At 40.4% G+C, this 23,177-nt stretch overlaps 2 protein-coding genes across 6 annotated transcripts; one reads left to right on the top strand and one right to left on the bottom strand.

Annotated features, from left to right (window-relative positions):
• The first annotated feature begins 8,532 nt into the window (after positions 1–8,532).
• dnajc19 (DnaJ (Hsp40) homolog, subfamily C, member 19) lies at positions 8,533–10,793 on the top strand. The gene is made up of 6 exons (XM_062395057.1): positions 8,533–8,658; positions 9,026–9,077; positions 9,858–9,931; positions 10,081–10,160; positions 10,353–10,423; positions 10,600–10,793. Exons 1-6 carry the CDS (start codon positions 8,656–8,658, stop codon positions 10,668–10,670), a joined length of 351 nt encoding a protein of 116 aa, XP_062251041.1. The 5' UTR covers positions 8,533–8,655; the 3' UTR covers positions 10,671–10,793.
• Positions 10,794–11,345: 552 nt separating this feature from the next.
• fxr1 (FMR1 autosomal homolog 1) lies at positions 11,346–22,645 on the bottom strand. 5 transcript variants are annotated; one of them, XM_062395051.1, is made up of 18 exons: positions 22,557–22,645; positions 20,084–20,136; positions 19,879–19,972; positions 19,710–19,781; positions 19,359–19,507; positions 19,140–19,233; positions 18,922–19,038; positions 18,549–18,719; positions 18,263–18,341; positions 17,528–17,682; positions 17,297–17,392; positions 15,979–16,249; positions 15,740–15,833; positions 15,442–15,551; positions 14,540–14,749; positions 14,267–14,344; positions 13,674–13,759; positions 11,346–13,233 (listed from the first exon to the last, which is right to left on the bottom strand). In XM_062395051.1, the coding sequence occupies exons 1-18, from the start codon at positions 22,605–22,607 to the stop codon at positions 13,042–13,044; spliced, it is 2,172 nt and encodes a 723-aa protein (XP_062251035.1). In that variant the 5' UTR covers positions 22,608–22,645; the 3' UTR covers positions 11,346–13,041. The 5 variants fall into 5 exon arrangements, with proteins under 5 accessions (XP_062251035.1, XP_062251036.1, XP_062251037.1 ...); XM_062395052.1 differs by having other exon boundaries at positions 14,540–14,746; XM_062395053.1 differs by having other exon boundaries at positions 17,297–17,383.
• Between the last annotated feature and the right edge of the window lie 532 nt (positions 22,646–23,177).

Below are 23,177 nucleotides of genomic sequence, written 5' to 3'. Positions count from 1 at the left end.
GTTTTAATGATCGTCCTTTAGAGTCAATATCATTTTGAAGTGATACGAAATATGAAATGACATTTTCAGCGTTATTTTAACGTGGTTTTTATACTGGATAAATGTACACGATTTCTAATAAATAAAGCAGAAAGGCATAGTCGAGATTTAAGATGAGTATAACTGTGTATTTCTTTTAAAATACTAGTTTATGTTCACATTGCAGCTGATGTTTTATGCACTGCAGATGTTGAAATTTAGACCATTGGACAACACTAAGTAAAAATAGCTTGTTTAAAAAAAGAACAGACAAATCACTTCTAGTCCGGAAAATGATTTTAGTTCCACACAAGCCATAGGTTGAACGAAACAACCAAATCCAACTTGCATTGACACACACACACGCACACACACACACACACACACTTACTTCACGCATCAGATATAAAGATGTAAAACGCTGACAGGACAGAGCAGCAGCTCCCTCAGCTTCCATATCTAGCACTTTAGATATATTAGTACTAGCAGCCATCATCACCAGTCGACCTACATTACATTTTCCTGCCGACCTGTCTGACTGAGGCTTTCCCAGAGATGCTGGTTTTTCTTTTTTTTAAATGAGGACAATTTCATAGTGTGATTACTGATGAGGGCAGAGATTTGCTCAGTGGTCAGAGAACATTCATAATCAGCAGTTGAAGTCCATCCAGGAAGCTGAAGTAATTATTGTCTCAAGATAAAAAACGGAAAGCAGGGGAGATTTTTTTTTTTTAAACGGGAAAAATAAACTAGAGATAGAAATGACCTTAATATTAGTTCTCTCTCTGGGTATTTCCAATAAGAGTATTCCATCGGAGAGTTGATAAAAGGATTATGCAGACAGCTTTATGCGGCTAGAGTAAAATCTGTATATGGAAGCAGAGCTGTTTGATTGAATAATTCTTGTTTCCTTTCTGCCAAGCAAGCAGTCCTCTTTGGGAAAAGTAGAAAATCAGCATTATGCCAGATTTGTACATGTGCTCCGTCTGTCTGTAGACGTCAGTCTGCCTAGACCGTCTGCCCATCTGTCTGCATGTTTGACTGCTTGCATGTCTGTCAGAGGAGATGTAGAAACACTCTGGTGTAAACATGAATTCTGTATTTTCAGGGGACTCATTACATCTATAGAAGGTCTTGTTACATAATTTCACACGGGACAGGGTTCACAAGTATTTAAATGACTGTTTCTTTCCTTTTTTTTAGACACTGATGCTTCTTCTGACATTGTCTTACCTTCTAGATTCAAGGGAACATGCACAAGCGCCCTAAAATTAAACATTATTTCTGAGTGCTTGATGTCCCAAAGTTATTTCAAGTAAACAACATCCAATTCTTGTGCACACGATTAAAAAACATACATCAAGGTTGCAGGTTTTAAGCTACACTTATGAAAATTAATTAAACATTTTTGCATTGTGCTGTGAACTGCTTTAGAGAAGAGTTTTAACTGTGATAATTTTGGAGACCAAATACTGCACAATATTCAAAAGTGTGTCTGTGTTATTTAGCCTAGTTTCATTGATACAAACATGTGGTTCAGTTTAAATTAATTAAAAAAGCATCTTTCTGTAAAACTCAACACAATTCAACAGCGAACAACCACCAAGGTGACCAGAGTGGAATCAAATTCCCCACAAAATGATCAGTTTCATTCATTCAACACCAAAACCTTACTTCGTCACTTTATGATCACTCTTTACCATAACATTGTCCCTTGAAGTAACTTTGCAGTCAGTCCAACATCATGGTGCAAGAACATCATGCAGGCCCAAAGGTTCCCTTAGATTCAATTATTAAATTCAGATTTCATACACTCATGATTGTTTCCATTAACAGTGCTGTCATTTCTTGAGAAATTTATGAAAATGTAAAAAAACAACAATGAAAACATGATGAGGTAAACAAACTGTCACTTACTTGGTATGGCTGATCACTCAATTGTGTATTTGATTGAGAACCCACTTCAAACTAACACAAATATCAACCCTTTTTGTACACATGAAACATTATTTGTTGTTTGTTCCTGTACACCACCCACTCATATTTATTGTTCTAAAATTGCACTTTTGGTACCAGTTAAAAATATTCAACCTTAAGCTTAAATTCAACCAGTTTGTGTGACTAATGGGAGAATTGAGGGTAAACAACCACATTGGGACTGGTCAGCTGGTCTCTGTCAACTGAGCAAAAAGCTAATTCCACATATGAATGAATTTATATTTAAACAGCATTATACATCTGCTGGTATCTGGCATCATCAGCAGTCGGTGCATGCTGCCGTTTAGCCTTTTGACCTCTGAGTTTAGTTATCATAACAGGGTTGTGACCTCACGACCTGCTGTCATTACAGCAGTCTCCTCCAATCAGCCCCCCCAAAGCTCTGATAAACCCCTCAGGGACAAAACAGGCTGCTGGAATAGAGGTGACATTAGATTTATGTATGTGGGTGTGTGCGTATGTGGGTGGGTGCGTAAGTGTGTGTGCGTGTGTGTGTGTGTAATGTGCATGCATGCCACTCTGTAGTGGTCCTATACTTATGAGGACCAACACATATATTTTGGTTCTATTCACCTCTTGAGGGGCTTAGTTTGGGATTAGCACTTTGGTTTAGGGTTCAGATAAGAGTGAAGATGAAGCACAGGTTTGGAATGAGGTTAAAATGAGGATAGCTTAGGGTTTGAACTTGGGTTTAGGTTAAACAGTTAATATAACACCTGACAGACTGACAGCGGACAGTAGGAAGGTTTGGGATTGACAAAGTTAGAGTTAATGCAAGATGTCTTCCAGCGGATAACACATTTAATTAAGAATAGATTCCCTGACTTCCTTTAATAGGCTCGAACATATCACTAAACTCCTTTTGAGGAAAAGTAACAGCAGGACACTAAGTACAAGTTTTGAAGCCACTGGTCTATCAAAGTGGATCAGTTGTGTACTTGAAATTAAAACCGACAGTGAGTCTCAAGTGTGTGCATCTTGTTAGGACTGTAGTCTGCTCTGTAATGAGACTTGTTTTTGAGGTTTTCCATGTGCTTAATAATTAAGTATACTTGCCACTAAAAGACCAAGACAGAAAATAGTGTATATTCTAATTTCCATTCTGACTTTATTCTGAAAATATAAATCAGTTTTCAACTGCATTAAAAACATAAAAACATATGTTATGCATTGGCACCCTGCAGAGTTTGTACCCTTTTGAATTGTTGAACTGAAAACACTGTTGTGGATAAATATGCGTTAGATTCTCCCATGGTGATGAAACAGGGTTTTAAAATAAATTGTAAAAGGAGAAAAGCTGCAGGATACTTTGCAACCACATGATTGTTTGATTGATAAATGAGATACTACACATCCTGATTCTATTCATAAAAATACAAACAATTCATATTTTTTCTGATTCCTTGAAATGTAAAGAAACTCACTTTCCTTCATGTCATGATATCACTTTCCATATTTTCCCATATATACACTAACTGAAAGTGTCTTGTATATGTTCACATGACTCGACTTTTGAAGCAGTTTTTCAGAATAAATTGTAAATTATTATTGATCCATAATTCAAGACCATTAGTGAGAACCTGGCAGTCTAAGTAATAGAAGTATTTAACTTGATTGAAGGGCCTGTTGCATCATGAGTCGGTGCAGAGTCTGCAAGTGTTCACCTTTTAGACATAATTTGATTCAAACATACTGTTTGCTTCATCCATGTGTGATGTTTTTTGCACGAAAATACTAAGAACATGCTTTTGAATTAATACCAAGAAATACATAAATATTTGATGGATGTGACATTCAAAACTAAAATAAAAAGATAATGTGACCAGTTGGATTTTTGTTCAAAGTGAAAAAAGCTTTAAACCATTTAAGTCATATTAAAGAAAATTTTAATAATTATATTGTCGTAGCGTACAATAAAGCCTAAAAAGTCACATATGTTTGACCACGTGAATGTATCATGTCAAAAAGACAAGAGGAGCTCCACACCTATTGGCAGAAATGAGTGGTTCTCATAAAGTCATCCATGAAAATGATTGGTCAGAAAAATAATCCACTGACGAGAGGTCACAGCACCGAAACCTGACAAAACCTGACTCCAGCAAAGTAGTTCTCAGTTACAATCAAATTCAACCAGCTGGACTGTTAAAATCCTTTACTTTAAATTAAGGGGAAGTTAATTGAAAACGTTAAAATAATTTCTGCAAATCCTGAAGATGACAGTTTCACCAAACTGCAAACAATAACCATCTCCTCAGCAAGGGATCCTCCAAAACTTGTAATCAACTAATGACAAAACTTTTCTCTTTGGGGCAAATGTTTCCATGAGGGATGAAAATAACATTGAAAAGGTAATTTATCTGTGAACACACACAGGTCACATTGCTCCACAGACACTGTAGCAGCCTCACCGCACAATATAAATCCAAAGTCACAAAACACAGTGAAACGCAGCCCTGCATGGAATCAAAACTTAATATCAACCCTCTTCATCTCAGCACGCTCCCTCTCAGTCGTCCTCCTCAGCGAGTACAAAAAACACCCTCTGTCCCTAAAGTATCATATTGTCAATCCTAATCACGCCTCAGAATCATAAACAATCCCCCAACTTTGTTATATTTTATTCAGCCCTCTCTGTTTATGCAGTTCCCATAAGGCATTGCCTTTTAGAGTCTCCCTCTCCTGCGGCAAAGATGTCGGGAAAACAAATAACGGCGGGGATAAAAAAACACAAAACAAAGTCTCCTGAAATACCTTGTGGATGCCCAGAGGAAGGCGCTGGACAGACAGATGAGCAGATAGGTTTCCTCTGTCCTCCTCTCTCAGGCTGCCTCCTCTCTCGGCGTGCTGTGGAGAGTGACTGCTCACAGCCCGCCTGGCATATCTAATTAGAGCCAGGCTGTTGCCACTATCGGGCAGAGGATCTACCTCTCCAATCTCTCCTGACTCAATCTTCCCCATCTCTGATTTTCTTTTATATTTATGCTGGAATATTTAATTGTAGACAAAAGGTTACTCTGGGCTCTATTCATCGCACACAGGCAGAATAATCTCCTTTAAAAGGCTTGACATTTCAGGCTTTTCAAAGGGGGCTGAAAAAATTATATCCCCGCTTTTGTTAATCAATGAAGTAGAACTCCCCCGAACAAAAGAATTAAATTGCTTGGTTGGGTTAATAAAACACACAGAAATAGCTGCTTCCTGTGGGCTTTTGTGCTTGCCACTGGCTCCCCCCATATGCAACCAGCACTGTAATTCCATATGATTTAGAGAGGGAGAAAACTCTCATTTCTCCACACAGTTGGCTTTTTAAATCCTATTGAATGAGCAGTCTGTGAGGCTGGCTGATTGGGACCTCTCGCCTGAGCCTGGCTGCCTAGCTGCCTGGCTAGCAGAGCAGGCTCGCTCCATTTAAATATGACTTCCACCAAGGAGAGACAGCGGGTCCACTACAATTTACAATTTCTATACTGCCCCTGCTTCAGACAAACATTGTAATTATGCAAATGATAGGGGCAATAATTAGGCCCTTCACTGTCCCATTGTGTTAGCTGCTGTTCTGTTGCAGTCCAATGGTAGGAGAGACGCAGCAGGGTTTGAATCCCTCTATACAGGCAGCCTGCAGATGTTCATGGCATAGTCAGTCCTGTAACTAAGCATCAACTGAGCCAGGGTTCCCAGATGCTTGATACTGGCAGCCGCCTCTGGTTCATCTGTCTGAGAGCTAAGGGTCACTTCAGCATGCTGCTGTTTTGACAGAGGCCTGCTGGAATGTGTCACACCGCTCTGTGTCCTTACATGTTAATACACTACTTGTATGTTATGCCTGCTATAAGAGCAACTTGTAAGTTATTCAAAAGCACAGAATGTCAAACATTCAGCTATTTAGGTTTTTTTCAAATGACACAATTTGTCGCCTTGAGCTCTAGTAAATAGTTAAAAATAAGCTTTTAACTGTTCTTTGAGCATTTGTGGCTAAATGGTTATGAAACACGTTTGTCGCCACATACAGAAAAGACAGGTTGTGGTGTTGTGTTTAACAGAAAGCTCAAGGACGTCAATTCACACGGAACTGCTCGTATTTTAATGAGCATCAAAAAGTGGATAGAAGATGTGTTTACCTTTTCCTACATCTTTAAGTGGAACACTTGTAAACAACACTCACCAGGATTACTGTAACTATATTAAAACACATCAGGGTTTGTTCACCAGACTCACCTCTGTAATAAAATCATTCTATAAGTGATGGCAGAATATGAATGATGACCACTCCACTGCCTAGAACTTTTAAAAAGCAAACACTTCAAGTGACTTATGATGTCCAAAGGGCTTAATTTAAAGATTAACATTTTTTTTTTTAAATCAAGACCATTTGCCATTGAAACAACAGTTAATAATCTATAAACCTTAATCATTTAAATTATAACTTTCAAACTAAATTTAGCCCAAATGTTTAGAAAGATTGAGCTGGAAATCACCTTTAATACAAACAATGTTAAATTACTTACATATACTCATATTTAGCTCCATCAAAGAGAACCAGGCACAATATAAGTTTTCTCATTACTATTAACACCAGACAGTTGGCTAACACAAGACATTCTGCTAAGAGTTTGCTAACGTGAGACAAGTTAGCTTAAATGAGACAAGTTAGCTAAAATGAGACGATTAGCTAAAATGAGACAAACTTGCTAACATGCGACAATTTAGCTAACATGACACAAGTTAGCTCAAATCTGACAAGTTAGCTCAAATGAGACAAGTTAGCTAAAATGAGACAAACTTGCTAACATGCGACAATTTAGCTAACATGACACAAGTTAGCTAACATGAGACAAGTTATCTAACATAAGAAAAGTTAGCTCAAATGAGACTGGTAAAATGAGACGGTTTGCTGACGTGAGACAAGTTGGCTAAAATGAGACAAGTTAGCTAAAATGAGACAAGTTAGGTAACATGAGATAGTTTGCTAATGTGAGCGATTTAGCTTAAATGAGACAAGTAAGCTAACATGAGACAAGTTAGCTAACATGAGACAAGTTAGCTCAAATGAGACAAGTTGGCTAAAATGAGACAAGTTAGGTAACATACGATAGTTTGCTAACGTCAGATAGTTAGCTTAAATGAGACAAGTTAGCTAACATGAGACAAGTTAGCTAACATGAGACAACTTAGCAAACATTAGAGAAGTTAGCTAAAATGAGACAAGTTAGGTAACATGAGATAGTTTACTAACGTGAGAGAGTTAGCTTAAATGAGACAAGTTAGCTAACATGAGACAAGTTAGATAAAATCTGACAAGTTAGCTAAAATGAGACAAGTTAGCAAACATTAGAGAAGCTAGCTAAAATGAGACAAGTTAGCTTAAATGAGACAAGTTAGCAAACATTAGAGAAGTTAGCTAAAATGAGAAAAGTTAGCTTAAATGAGACAAGTTGGCTAAAATGAGAATAATTATCTAATTATTCATGTCAAACCACCATTGTAAGGTCGAACTGAACCTACCACCAAAGGGCTCTGTGTGGACTCCATCTTGGATGAGCGTTCACCCGAGGGACCAGCCAACACAACTCCTCATTGTCCAATCATCCTATAAGACTGCACTTTACCCAATTACATTACTTTGCAAATGATATTTCCATCTGGAGCGAAAGTTGCAGTTTATTGTGAACATATTCTGTGTATTATTTAAGTTTTATTTTTTATATAATTAGATTGCCTATTTTATTCAATGATGTACTTTCACGTGTTTTCCTGTCCGCCTCATTTTGACTATCTGCTGCTGTAACAAGAGAATTTCCCAAACATTCGATCAAAAAAACTAAAATCATCTCATCTTATGTTATCTTATTTTATGTTATGGTATGTTATGTTATGTTATGTTATGTTATGTTATCTTATGTTATGTTATGTTATCTTAACTAATCTCATCTCATCTCATCTCATCTCATCTCATCTCATCTCATCTCATCTCATCTTATCTTATCTTATCTTATCTTATCTTATCTTAACTCATCTCATCTCATCTCATCTCATCTCATCTCATCTCATTTTAACTAATCTCATCTCATCTCATCTCATCTTATTCAGGTGCATTAATTAAAAACCCACAGCTTTAGCCATTGCATTAAACTTTTGCAAAGACTTCACAATCATAATTATGTCTGTCTTCAAGAAATCTTCATAAACCAGTGAAGAAATCATCAGAGAGTTAGACCAAACTTCAGAACTGGTTTTAAATATTCTTCAGAATTAAAGGGATTAATTGATATTATTTAGTGTTAGTATTAATACATAGGAATGAGAGAGGTCTCAAATTTGATTTGGCATATATTATTTTACAAAATGTAAACAAACAAACAAATTGTAGCCCCTGAACATCACTGAGATCAATACTGTGTTTCTTGAAGGATTTTATTCCCTACATGTAAGGGAACAGTTACATAAACAGATTATATTGGTTGATAAATAATTGTAATGATTATGAGCAGGTTTTGCCAAATATGGCAACATCTGCTGCTTTACGACAGTCCCCCTCGGTTTCCGGCGTAAACAGAGGAGCAGGGCTCAGAGCGACATGGAGACGAGAGGTCACACGTTCGGATCCTGATCTTCAGCGGACACGGACCTGAACACACAGACATGGTGGGTGCGACCTGCTGTTCTCCGGATCCACTGATCACCTGCACGTGGCTCCGGCCTCAGGAATCCAACCAGCACACGAGATAACGTCCATTCCACAAGGCTAAGCTAACGTTAGCTTCAGTCATGTGTGTTTGTGATCCAGCACGACATGACCCAAACCGAGTGAACGTTTGATTTACGGCTTTAATCAGCCGCGTCACCAACTTTAACTGAGTTATAAGAAGCAGTTTGAATGTGTGTAACTAGCGTCAGGGAGGAGAAGCTCGAGCTAGACCCCATGTGACGTGTGTGTTGATGTGTGTTGATCTTGTGTTCTTCCTGTGTTCTTCCTCCTCATGTGTCACTGTGCTTCTCTGTCCCTATGCAGGCCAGCTCCATGGTGGCAGCGGGACTGGCTCTGGCTGCTGCTGGGTTTGTCGGTAACGACCTTTATTCACTCACATCTGATATGAACTGTATTAATAAAGCACGTCAGCAGGATGCAATGTGATGAGGAAACAAGGTGGTGTTCAAATGAAATAAATAAATACAGAGTTGTGTAATGTGAAAACTAGAACACATAATATGAAGCAGTAATATAAAAATAAAAATAAATAAACAAAAGCTGAAAAGGAAACAATAAAAACAGTCTATAAAGATGGGTTTAAGAAGGACAAGCTCTAATAGAAAGAAGACACATCTGGCACACGTGTGTTTATCTATACAGATATTTCCATGTTGTCTTCAGGACTTGAACACAGAGATCTGGACTTCCTTGTGTTTCATGAAGACTTTTCACCTCTCATCAAATTCAGTTCTCTGTCCACCTCGTTTCTGTTTCTAATGACAGAATAGATAACTAACATATCCCTGTATTTTGCAGTACAGCCTTAAATGGGCACTTCAACATAACACACACACTTGAATAAACATCTCTCTGGATGATATGTAAAGTGCCTTGAGATAATGTTTATCATAATCTGGTGCTATACAAACTGAATTGAATTAATAAAATGGCACTCAAGTGTTTATTTAATCTTTTGAACGATATTTAGATGTAATAAGGTGCAAACTATGGACCGAATAGATTATGAAAACTATAACCTTCATGAAGGTCAGGTTGTTAGAGGTCTGCTGTATTTGACTGCTTTACTTGTAGCTAGCTGTACTTAATAAACTGAACATGATATATCTGCCTCTCACTCCTCCTTGTCTCTCAGGCCGGTATGCCATGCAGGCCATGAAGCAGATGGAGCCTCAGATGAAACAGGCTCTTCAGAGCTTCCCCAAATCTGTGAGTAGGAAACAAGCACATACCTGTAAATACTAGTATGTGTGATAGATTTCTCTTCATCACTCATTTCACATCTAACTAGTTTATAATAAGTGTTTTTGTGAGTATGGTTCCAGGATGTGAGCTCTTTGCTGAATATGTTGTCATAGGCTTTTGGAGGAGGGTTCTACAGAGGAGGGTTTGAACCAAAGATGAACAAGAGAGAAGCTGCCCTTGTTTTGGGCGTAAGGTACGTGTTCACTCTTTCCCCCAGCACACACAACTCGGAGTGCAGTTGAAGTTAAGTTGGTTTTATTAACTTCTTTTTCTGTTTTATTCTCATATTCTCACTTTTGTCAAATCTGGTTTTACACTGTGCATCTAATAAACCTCACTACACTGATTATTACCTTAATAATTTGATGTATCTTTTTTTTTCCAGTCCAACAGCCAATAAAATTAAGATCAGAGAAGCCCACAGAAAATTGATGATCCTGAACCATCCAGATCGAGGTGAGAAGTCGCTCTAAAAGTTCTGATACGTCTCTGGTATCAGCTGTTAATTATTCAAATATTTGTAAAGCTTTTACAGTCTGTTCTAACATGTAAACACTGTGACATAACTGCAAAGACGGATATAAACAGTTTAATCCCATGATTTGATTGATTGATTGATGTTTGATTCCCAGGCGGATCTCCGTACTTAGCAGCAAAGATAAATGAAGCCAAGGATCTGATGGACGGACAGATGAAGAAATAGAGATGAAGATGCTGGTCTGACATTGATGTGATTTCACACGGCTCCTGATCTTGATCCGACTCAGTGATTACCACTTTTCTAACTGATTGTTCTCAAATAAAATCACTGTACAAATTGTAAAAAGAGCCCTTCCTCATTATCTTTTAAATTTATTTTGTAAACTTTTTAGGAAATTAACTTAAGCTCATTGTTTTTTTCAGACAAAACCAAACTCATATTTCCATTTGTACATTAAAATAATTGCTTCACACTACAAACACTGCACTTAAGGAACACACCCACTTGATTGGATTTGCTTAAACTATCTGGCATCATTTTAGCTTTGGGAGATTTCCCATTGTGACGAGTACTAATGGAAGGAACAATTAAAGTGAACAGAAACTCTTAACATCTACATAGATATATTATATTTGGGCAATCATTGCTTTAATTGAAAGAACAGATTAAGTGTGAATGAGAGAGAAAGACATGAAGACAACGGGCTGCAAGTTGGGAGTCGAACCTGCAGCCGCAGCAGAGGGCGTAAGATATGAATATACGGCTAAACATTACATTTTGAATTTGTATCTTGATGAATATAATAATTTGATGGCTGGACTGTGAAGTGACTGAAATTAGTTAAATTGAAAATGCTCCAGTGAAGGGATGTGGCAGCAACAGAGCACACAGTCGGGGTTAGATCTATACAGAAGATCAAGTTTATTTAAGAACTACCTGCATACAAAACATATTGCACATCAACCAACCAGAATGATCCTTAAAAAAAACATACTGGATGTCACAACCCTCAGTAGTCCAAATTGTCTTATGTCTCCAAAATAAACCCCTCGGCAACATGTTGTTTAGTGTCAAGAAAATGAAGAGCTTCTCTTGTTTTTTTTTCCTTTTGTTTTTTTAAAATACTGTACACTTTTTAAATAAATAAACCAAATAAATCTCCTTCCTTAATGGAACAGTCATGACCAGTTTCCAACCAGTTGGTCTGTGGAAGAATCGTGAAAATGACACTTGCTTGGTTTTTCCAGAAACATCTCGAACACGCGGCTCGTCTGGTTCTCGCTGCTGGGACAGGGTTTCTGTTCCAGTGGGAACCGGAGAGGGGAAATCTCAAAAGACAAACAACATGCTTTGAATCTGTTAATTCCAGTAGATTTCTGGAAGGAAAACAGCATCAAGTCCTAATCGATGAAAACTTAGATGTTAAAAAACGGGATGTTTCCAGGAAACCCAGCACTGAAGGCTACATCTCTGTCCAGCACGAAACAGTAACAGGTCACTTTCCAGACTCGACTACAATCAACTGGTTTTTTTAAACAAAGAAAAAGGTTAAGTTTCAGTGCAAAGAAAACAACTCCTCCATTGTTTGTTTCCTCTCCAGACACTCTGTAATAACATTTGTCTTCTATGACCAAAGTGGTTGCATATTGAAAAACAAAGCAGCTAACGTCAAACTCAGATAACTGGACTCATTTGCCCCACAAACATTAAGAATAGACACACCTGAATTAAAAAAGATATGCCTCTGACATCCTACCAGGGTCTCAGTGTCGGCCTGCACCTGCCGACGGTGCCGGTAGCACAAAGGAGACGGCTGCTCTGGTTCCACTGTGACAGGTGGAGGCGACGAGTGACATTGAAATGAGTGAGCAGGATCTCAGGTGGTGTGCAGAGCCAGGCAACGACATGTTGAATCTACTCTCAAGGCACAACAGCTGATCACGTGTATGTCTTACATACTTGGGGGGGAGGGGGGGAGGGGGGTTCCGACACCTGCCTGCACTGAGCCGCTGCTCATGCAGAACGCTGAAGCTCCAGACGACTTCAGATTTCATAAAACATCCTGTGGAAGCATCTTTCTGCGTCTGCCTGTTAAAAGGCATGATTTCTTATTCTAAAACCCTGCTATGATGTTATTTATACCAATAAAAACACAACTGCTGAAGTCATACCACAGTCACGGGTTCGAACTGAATCCCTGTCTGCGTTTGTTTTTTTTTACAAATACTGCATTCAGTCCGACCTCCCCCTGAGCTCTCAATGAAGAGTGGACTGAGAGGAACAGTAGAATAGAGATGTATGTACGTCTGAGTGTGTTTGACTATCTTTGGCAAGCTCATACAGGAAGAACTATTGTAAAAAAAAAATGTAGTAAAGTGGATAGTTGGAACAGAACACATGTAAAATGGGGTTTAGGGTTAAACCTCTAAAACTTGCACAGTGAAAACAGGTTTCAAATATTCGTAACGTAAGAAGAAAAAAAGAACAGTGCTTTTTGTATTTAGACGACGGCTGCTCTAGAGATAGTGAGATTAAATTCAGTGCAGCCAAACATGTTCAAATATTTGAAACCATTTCCTTTGATGCGGTCTGACTAGGAGAGTCCGTTGACAGCGGGCTGTGGGCTCGGGTCCTCGTAGGACACTTTGGCCGGCCTCTCACTGGGAGACCTGGGAGCTTTGCTGGTTCCCTCGCCGCCGTCGGCAGCGGCGGCGCTGTTGTTGGAGCCGTTGGTGGTCGCCGGGGGAGGAGGCGGGCTGTGCTCAGCGATGGCCTCCACCTGAGTCTGAAGAGACAACCGGCACAGAGACGTTAAGAAAAGAATCAGAAAGCAAGATTCACATTAGATAATCAGAGAGGCCATCAGGCAATGCTAAATATTAAATTAAAAGATATGATCATGTATGTGAGCTTCAGGTCGTGTCTGTAGTCCAATAGGACGCAGAGATAACTAGATTTTTATTTTTATTTTAAACTATGTATGACGTAATTTCCTGACGTCTCTTCTCTGATGCTTTAGATTCTCACCAGAATTATGGAGTTATCTATTCAAATTAGTTTTTTGGAACATGTTTTTCTTGACATTGACAAATCTGCTCCAAATAATTTGGGAAAAAATCCTTCCATATAATACATGATGGTCGTTCACCAAGAGCAGAAAGACATAAAGAGCTTTTATAAAGATGAACTGTGGTCTGCCAACAATCTGAACACTTGAGTACTAACCACATCCTTATTTTTCTTCTTGGGGTCGGTGGAGCTCAACTGTCTGCTCTGAGATTCAGCCCTGGATATGTAGTCAGCCACAGTCACTGCACACACAACACAAGAGGAAAGAAAAACCCATGGTAAGAATAAGACAGAAGCAGAGATGCTGAGACGGGTGCATAGCTCTAAAACAATCTGCCCCATGTTTGGAACTTCATCACGATGAGGATGACAGCACGTCTTACTCTCCCTGTAGAGAAGCAGAACACAAACAGTGGAGGCAGTGCGAGGGGAGGAATGTGCGATCACTGTGAAAAGCAGGCATGGTTGTCAGCTTTCAGAATGTTACACAAGTTGAGCGACAAGTCGGCTGATATTTGTGTAGATGATGACGACACAAAATTAATTGTGGCTGGGTTATTAGTAGAGAATTATGAGGCCAAAACTAACACAGGCTGGATGCATGTTTACTGTCCAACCCGTTACGGGAGGAGTCTTTGTTTAGTTAGTTGGAGACACACAAGCAAACAGGAGGCCTGGTGTTCAACTGTCTCAAGAAGCCATTCAGAGCAGGGACCAGGGGTGAGCACACTGGAGGCTGTCGTGGTTACCTGGCTGCCTCTCCTCAGGCAGGCGGGCGCGCCGACGTCGACTACGGTTACGACGCTGAGATTTAGCTTCCGGGTCATCTACGGGTTGTTGGGTCATCACAAAGACAGCGATTGATTTGGGGCTTGACACCGACATTAAACTGCACTGACTCATTTCACACTGATTGACTGAAACTCTCACAGCAACACTCGGCTCCCAGAGGGAAACGTTTGGAGCATCCTTTGACAACTAGGACACATAAAGTTTAATTATAGCTCATGTGACTTCCTTACCTATTCCATTTTCACTCATTGAGGCGTTGTCCGACTCGCTCATGCCGTCCATCAGTGTGGCGTCCTCGTCGGTTCTGCGTCGCCGAGACCTTCTGCGGCGGGTTGTGGGCAGGTTGGACTCGCTAGCATCCGTATCGGCTGTGTGGTCGGTCTCCGTGTTGGTCTCCAGGACTCCGTAGGCATGGTTATCCTCGTGGCCCTGGGGCCCTGCTGCAGAGAGACAGGCAAAGTTACACTGAGATGAATCAAACCTACTTTTAAGAAAAGAGAAAGGTGTGTGTTAGTTCCTCTCTACACAGTGTGTCCTCTAAAGCCCTGTTCACATACCAACAACATCACAGGTTAAATGACTCTGCAGTCCAGACGAGTATTTATCGGCTCCATGTCTGAGTGATGGCAGTGATGGAAACATGAAACGGCAACGATGACTTGCCGCAAATCTATCTCTGTTCAATTAGTGCCGATTCATCGTTCAGTCCACTTTGAGTTTGAGGAAGAAAAAGATAAAACTACATTTACAGCCTCAAGTTAAGTGACAGGAAACATGATTAAAATCTCCCCTTCTGCTCCTGAAGTGTGTCGTTAAATCATGGTTATAAAAGTGGTTTCATTATGAGGTCAAAGTGAGGTTGACCTTTGACCGTTTGGACATCAGTTCATCATTTTATCAAATAGTTATTTGTCTGATAATGTATCATAATTTCCACCTTAATTGTTGAGGAAAATTCTTGAAAGTGTTTGAAAGAAATCTTGTTCTTCTCAACACCAACACGGCGGAATAATAAAGTACCTGGTGAAAACAGAGCCAGTAGCCTTTATAACTGAGTACTATTGTTTACTTAGGCTGCCTTCCTGCCTATTAGTGACAACAACTGTAAAAAGTGTATGATAGTATATTTTACCATAACTGTTGCTGTATCCTCGTCCTCCTCTTCCTCTTCCTCCACGGCCTCTGCCGGGTCCTGGCCTCCGACGGCTATCTCTCTGTGGCCGCTGGCCTCTCTCCCTGTCCCTGGAAGTCAGTTAGTAAACCAATCAGCATCTCACTTTAATCCATTCATAAAGAAAACTAATGAAAAACATCCACTGGCGAATAATCAATAGCGACTTAACATAAGATGGTCAGGCTACAAAAACTTCCTTTAATGGCAGATGAACATGTTTATACATCTTTGGGTTCAATAGTTATAAACTATTCACCTGTCCTGGTCCTCCCCAGCCAGGGACCAATCACTGAGCTCATCCTTGCGCTCTGAGTCGGTCTCAGAGGCGTTGGACTGCTCTGAGTTGGTACCTGAACTCAGGCAGATGCACAAGAAGAGAGAGAGATCGCCACAAAAGGGAAGTTAGGACAGATGTGAACATACTGGAGCTTTTTATTTCATAAGGAAAGATACACAGTATCTGGAAGCATATAAGCTGATTTTAGAGGTGCCTACCATATCCAGTGCTGTAGCTGTTGCCTCTGCGTCCACGGCCACGACTGTTGTAGGAGCGGCCGGCATGTACGGTGGACGAGGAGGCATTGGCGCTTCCATCTGCATTGTACGCTCCTCCTCTGTCCCCCCTCTCTCCTCTGTCCCCCCTGTCTCCTCTGTCCCCCCTCTCTCCTCTCTCGCCCCTCTCTCCTCTCTCCCCCCTCTGACCCTGGGTGACCTGACGCAACTGCTCGTCAATCTGCATCCTCTCCAGACGAAGCTGCTCAACTTCCTGGGCGAAAAAGAAATAAGTGAAAAAAGGTTAAAATTAAGTGAATGAGAATCAGACGGCAAAAAAAAAAAAAAGAAAAAGAAGATGAGATTATAATAATTAAGCATTTTCAGGAAATTAATAAAATATCATAGAGATGTCATCACTGGTCAGCATGCAGTTATCATACACACATCTATATCACATCCAGGGTGCATGCTGTTGCTTATTCTGAATCTTGCTAGGCTGGTTCCCTGTGTAAAATCCAGATTCAGCCTCAGCTCTTCCTCGAGTCGCTGGCCCTCGGTAAGAAGCTCCACTACGTCCTACACACAAAACAAACACACCCACGTGGCACAGACCATGCACATGCATAAACATTCACAGCCAAATACACACCACAGAGCAGCAAAGAGATCATTGGTCATGATTATCATTAAGTGTGATTCACGATAAATAGGAATAATCAGGTATTTCAATGTAGAATTTAACTTCAACACAGGTGGTATTAATGTATGTGTGGAAAACTTCATCTGGTTGTACTGATGCTGCAACATGTTACTTTGATTTATCTCAACATAACTGAACTCATCTTGTGTTTAATGACAAGATGACAGACACAGTAGACACACATAAATGGCTTCTGTTCTTTTTTGACAAGTTGATTTGTTTTTTTCGTTAAATGGAAGTTTGTGGTTCATCTCTTCTTTATGAGCAGAGAACGACCCAAAAAATATTTGACAAATCTTTAGTTATGTTGCGATTAATTGGAAATTATATTGCGATAATTATCATTGATTCTTTTTTTGTTATACTCCTCCATCGGATATCACTTTATATACATGCACAGCACAAGATCAAATCAAAGCAGCATGTTTTTTGTTATGAAGTGGTGTAGACAACCAGATAGATGTGAGTCAGGTTGTGTCTATGCAGATTACTCACACATGCATCATCAATTCATGCTTTTCATTAGTGAAACACTGGTTAGCATTAGAAAGGTTTGCCGAAGATTATAGCATAAATACACATGCATCACAAGCACCCACACATACGTACTGTCCTTACATTGAGGTATGAGATGTGATACTCCAGCAACACCTGAACATTGCCAATACTCTCCTTGGTACCAACAAAAGTGAAGGGGACCATTCCCTGTGTCACCAAAAAACAAAAAGACAACACACTGTAAGTATGGGATTGAATCATCATGTGTATAGTGGTGTGAAACTGGCGGTTATCTCTTCCCTACAAGCAGCTATATCAGCCGCAGTGAACACGCTGCTGCAGCAGACTTACTTCCTGTTTGGGCTGCTTGTTGTCCTTGTTGTCCTTGTTGTCCTTGTTGTCCTTGTTGTCCTTGTTGTCCTTGTCTCCTTCTATCCTCACCCTCACCACACCGGCCTTGTCCACAATCTCCTGGATGACTTTTCCATTCTTACCGATCACTTTGCCTGCAGACAACAGGGCAGTGGAAGATGACGAGAGAATGAGATGCAGTTGTAAGTAAAAAAAGAGATTAATCAACAAACTGAAAGCATGAATATAAGTATTAAATCGAACTAAATTAGTAAATATAGAGTAAATAACCATGGTATCTGAATCATTTTTGGAATTTATAAAATTTTGATGTGATTTTACAAAGTTACAGATGAAAACAATCAACTTAATTTACACAGAACCTAAAACACGCTTATAAGGTGCTCAACAAGTTCAAAATGAAGAATTGAAGTCAAATAGGAAACAATTAAAAGTAGTTTGAAAACATTGGACATTATTAGGACAGAAATATAAGAATGTTAATATATAAACAGATGAAAACATCTTTAAATTATAAAATAATAGTCAGTTGGATCAGACCCAGTATACAAAACACTTAATACAGTAAAAGAGTTTTTCAAAGTTGGAGAACAAACACACATAAAAAGCACAGCACACAGAGCATCTAATTTTCAGCTGCTCTGTGACTGCTGCTGGTAAAAAGAGATTTTCGGGATTTTCAATCTCAAGCAGGAAATGTGCTCGTCTACATACCAACGAAGCTCCTTGGCACCTGGACAGAATCCTCCAGGAACTCCAGGAAGCCCCTGGCCTTCTTCACCGCCTCTGCATTCTACAAGAAAACCCAGTTACTTTAACCATTATACGTTCAACTAAAACACAGGCAGAGTCAGAAGGAAGCATATGTATATTCCAGGTATGATTGTTTAAATACATGAACAAGTTCAAATGTGTCCAGATTATATGTTTCTCAGACTTGGGTACATTCACTCCTTCTCCTCTGAAGCTTCGAGCACCACTCGCTCAGGCATCGCCCTACCTCGCCGTAAATCCTGAAAGTGCCAGTCTCCTCGTCCAGCTCGATGGCCGTGACACCTGGAACTTTGCGAGCTTGCTGGATGTTGTTGCCGTGGGTGCCGATGGCCAGACCCATCAGATCCATCCTCACAACGAACTCCTCCTGGCAGGACGACACCAGCTGCCTGGAGCTCTGAACAGAGAAGGAGAGGCGTGTCACAGTTTGACTTGACTAAAAAACACAGCTGTAATAATTTGAAATATGTTTTATAAAGAGAAAAGTTATCATAGTTTACAAGAGCTGAAAATCCACACCCACATGTGATTGCTAACTGGCTACTAAGCTTCCTATGTGACCTCAATGAGCAGATGGTTCTTCGTGGTTACTAACTGACCTCCAGGTGTTTTGTAGCTTCCTGGTTGCGTGACATCAGAAGCAGCTTGGTCCTGAGACTGCGCAGGTGCATGTCACTCAGCAGAGACACACGCTTCACTGTCGTCTCATTGGTGGACTAAGCACACACACACACAAAATAAAAGAATGAATTATTAACATACATGGAGCTGCTTCTTCACTACACAAACATATCGATGACAGGATTTAAGCAGTTACCACAATCACTAGTTGGCTGGTCTCTGGGCAGTAAGACACAGTGAGAGCTCCCACGGCCTTCTTGAATTCCTTATGGGCGTTCTCACTCTGGCACCTGTGACACGAGTTCAACAAAATACTTTTTAAAAGTCAGATCAAAATATAGATAGTATGTGAATCGTGAAATACACAAGCTGTAAGACTAAGATTTGTCCAGCACCCTTGTGGTGTTGTACGTACGCATCTTGTAGGTCCTGAGGAACAGGGACAGAGCACTTGAAAAAGGAGTTCTTGGTGATGGCCTTGTTGGGGTTGACTGGACGCACACGCTCAAAGGTCACAATCTCATTGTAGGTGGCATCAAACGCTGCGTACTCAATCACATAGAACTGAAAGTACAGACAAGTGTAAATTAAATTAATTTGAGCAGATTGATTTTATTGCATTCAAGATAAATATAAAGTTTTTTTTATCGGCATTCAATTCAGACAACAAAAACTTGGTAAAAAAAGCTAAAAAAACTAAAAAGCATTAATTTTAAAGTAAACATTGAGTGTGAAGTGTAAAGGCTTTATAATGGATATTACTCACGTCTCCCTTCATCATGCAAACTTTCGCCAGCCACCAACCACAGGGCTCCTGATCATTGGCTCTGGAGAGGATCTGCCAGGAGATGAAGACAGAGTAAGACCACCAACAGAGAGACACAAGAAAGTAAAATAAAAAATAAAGCGAAAGACCACATGTGTGTACTCCTCACCTCCACCTCCTCGCCCTCCCCAATCTCCTTCTTGGCGTCGGCGGCTGGGGGCAACCTGACATCATTGAAGGGCACCTGGCGTTCTGGCTGCCAACTGAAAATATAACAGTAGTTTCCACCTTTGTTCAAAAATGTTGCTCACAACATTTGTCTTGAATATCATGAACCTGACGTGATTTAAGACAGCAGCTGGAATACGACTCACTTGTTCTCGAAGGCAATGGTGAGAGAGTCATCGTGGATGTCTTTGACAAGGCCCTGCAAGACAGACAGACACAAAGCTGTAAGAACATCGAGCTGACTGAAGTGAAGAGTTCAACTGAGGAATACGGAGGGAAATGAAATAAACCTTGTGAAGGACATGAAGAATTTGCAAACAATTTGCAGAAACTGTGAGGAGCAGAGCTTCGAGGTGAGTCAATTCAAATCTGAAAGACGACTGTTCTCTCTGTATCGTTGTCTCTCCCTCATCAAGTGTTTTCTTCCCTCTCTCAGGGTGATGTCTGAGTTCTTTAGCTGCTTCCTTATGCACAAAATACTTTACTGGCTGATCCAGATAAATGTGCATGGAAGCAACACTACAAAGAGTTAATATAGTATTTTGCAAGAAAAATCTTAAAAGTTAAGCGTATAATATGATTTTTAGAAGTTTGACGATGAGTCAATTGACAAAAAATAATCAGAAACTTCTCTGATAATTGATCAGCTTGAATATTTGCTTGAAAATGTCCTAAATAATTCACTGGTTCCAGTTAATCTCTGGTAGTTCCCTTACATTAATAACCACTTGTTCTGTGCATGTAATTGTTGTTTCAGGTGTCATTTATCAAGTCTTTGAGTTTCCATAAATAAATTTCCACTCACACGTAATTTCTTAAAGAGGTGGAGCATGTATTTACAGATACCTCGAAGCCCGAGCAAATAAACTAAAATAATCTGCACGGCTCCACACCCAGTGGGACGGGGGAATTTGTTGGGGTATTCTGGGTGAGCTGTGCTGGTACAAGCCATGTGTTACATGCCAAATGTGTCTGGCTGCTATTAAGTGCTGAAGCATGCAGCACAAAGCAAGCGGAGTACATTCCTCTGTCTGTGTTTTACACATTATCAATTCACTTTATGCGTTGACTTGGTCAAAGAAATACACCAATTAGATCCTATGTGTTCTGGAGCCCAAAAGTCCTGTTGTGTTAAGTCTGTAATACTCTACGTTGAGCTAATGGTCAATAAAACCAGCCTGTGTCCTACTGACAAGCCACACTGGTGTCAAAACGCAATTTGAACTGGAGGTTGTGTTCCACCCTTATCATGAATTCAAGTAGGTGTATTTATATGGTGCGTTACAAAGGGAGTGGATCCAAAGAGCTTTACAAACATTGCAAAGGAGTAACAAAACAAGTATGAATAAAAAGAAAGCAAAACCAGTGTGAGAGGAAGTTGCAATAAAAGACACGCTAGATAGAAATTAGATTCAAGAAAGAGACATAACAAATTATAAGACAAAGAAGAAGTAGGGTTTTAAATTATAAATTTTAAGGGAACCATTGCACCAGGTCTATATCCACAGCTGACACAAATCCCCTCCAATTTTCATATTGATCCAATCTGAGTTAGTTATTAAAAAAAAGTGCCTAAATATATTTAAGGAAATTACTTTTAACAAGTTAAACTATGATCTGTGGCCCAGTCTTCGAGGTTGATGTCCTCCCAAGGTTCAGATTCCATAAAACTCGTTGCTGTAAATATGGGAGTGAGAGGCCGTGTTCCACAGATCAGTTACATGGACGAGCGAGTGAGGGTGAAATGAAACCAGATAGAAACTGAAAGTACAGGAGAACATCGCTGAAGTTGGTCTTTTACAGAATCACTGAATCACAGCTTCTCAACTCAAACAAGGGCTGAGGACAAAGTGACTCAGGAGGCCTGAACTGAGAGGAGAGGAAAGGAAAGGAATGGAGGAAAGAGGAAAGGAAAGGAGGATTCAGTGTGGCAAAGGGGATGAGAGAGAGGAGTTAGAGGAGAAGAGACTTTACACAGCAAGTCTAGAAATAGTCTGTGGTGTCGGTGACCCCCCTCCACTGACATGGCAGCCGCTCAGGATTGACAAGGAACAGCTGGCTCACACACACAGAGGAAAAAAATAGCTCGGGCATGATGAGGTGTCAAATAATAGACGCACAGACGTCAAGTTTCACAAGAAACCACTGTCATGGCCAGAAATAAAAACTTCGTTAACATCACTCGTTCACTGGAGGGATATGTGATCGAGTCCCGGGCAGCTACACGACCCAATTACCCGAATAAATCATCGCTCGGCTCCCTTTTAGCTTCAGGTCTTGACGCAAACTAGCTAGCAGGCTAACTTTTAGCTCCAGGAAGCTACCGTCAAACATCGAGCGCAGTAAATAACAACTTGAATCTTTATGAGTTTCCACTGATCGGAGACGAGCTCGTGTTAGTTCCTGGCTGAGTGCTGGAGAAAGGTCGCTGGTTCGAGAGCTGTCCAAACCGATGCTAGCTTAGCCAGCTAACTCCGGCTAGCAATGCTAGTACAAGCTAACGACGTGGTTCCGGAGCGGGTCGGAACACGCAGCTTGAGTCCGACACCCTCCGGAGGACGTCCCGCACCGTGTGGCGGGCTGTCCCCGGCGATAAGGCGCGGATAAGCCGGTATTTACCTTGTAATAAGCCCCGTTGGAGCCGCGGACCTCCACCGCCAGTTCCTCCATATTGGACACGCAAAGGATGTTGGGACGACAGGTGCTGCTGCTGGGAGCATCAGGGCAGGGGGGGGGGGGGGGAGTCGGGGCAGGTGAGAGGTGACACGTGTCAGGGTTGTTTACCAGCTTCAAAAATGAAACCAAACACTGATACTGTGAAATAACATGTTTTCGTTGTTGTTATTTACACGAGATGAAAATCTAATTGAGACTTTGGAGGGGCTGAGGTGCTCGAATCCAACATGGACCCAGAAAGAGCCTGAGAGGTTTACTTTTCTAATTCCCTCGCTTGAAAAAGTTGTTTTAAATGTGCTCTATGAATAATGTGGACATTGACATGTGCCATTAATACATTTGTCACTATTGCTCGGTACGGGTTTAACGGTAAAATCCCGGTTCGGTAAGTACCTGAGTTTTGAGGAAACAAGGAACAGACAACAGAAAACTGTATTTACTGAACAGACTACTGCTGTGTCTTTCTTACCTAGAAAAAAGTAAATTTGTTTTGAAACCACAACGACTTATTGACTCTAAAAGCACCTCAACCACCTGAGGTAAACAAACAATGTTGCTGAACAG

Source organism: Platichthys flesus, chromosome 9 (genome assembly GCF_949316205.1).
Source record: "Platichthys flesus chromosome 9, fPlaFle2.1, whole genome shotgun sequence".
Lineage (NCBI taxonomy): Eukaryota > Metazoa > Chordata > Actinopteri > Pleuronectiformes > Pleuronectidae > Platichthys > Platichthys flesus.
Note: the sequence above shows the minus strand (reverse complement) of the source record. Positions and strands in the feature narration are given on the sequence as shown.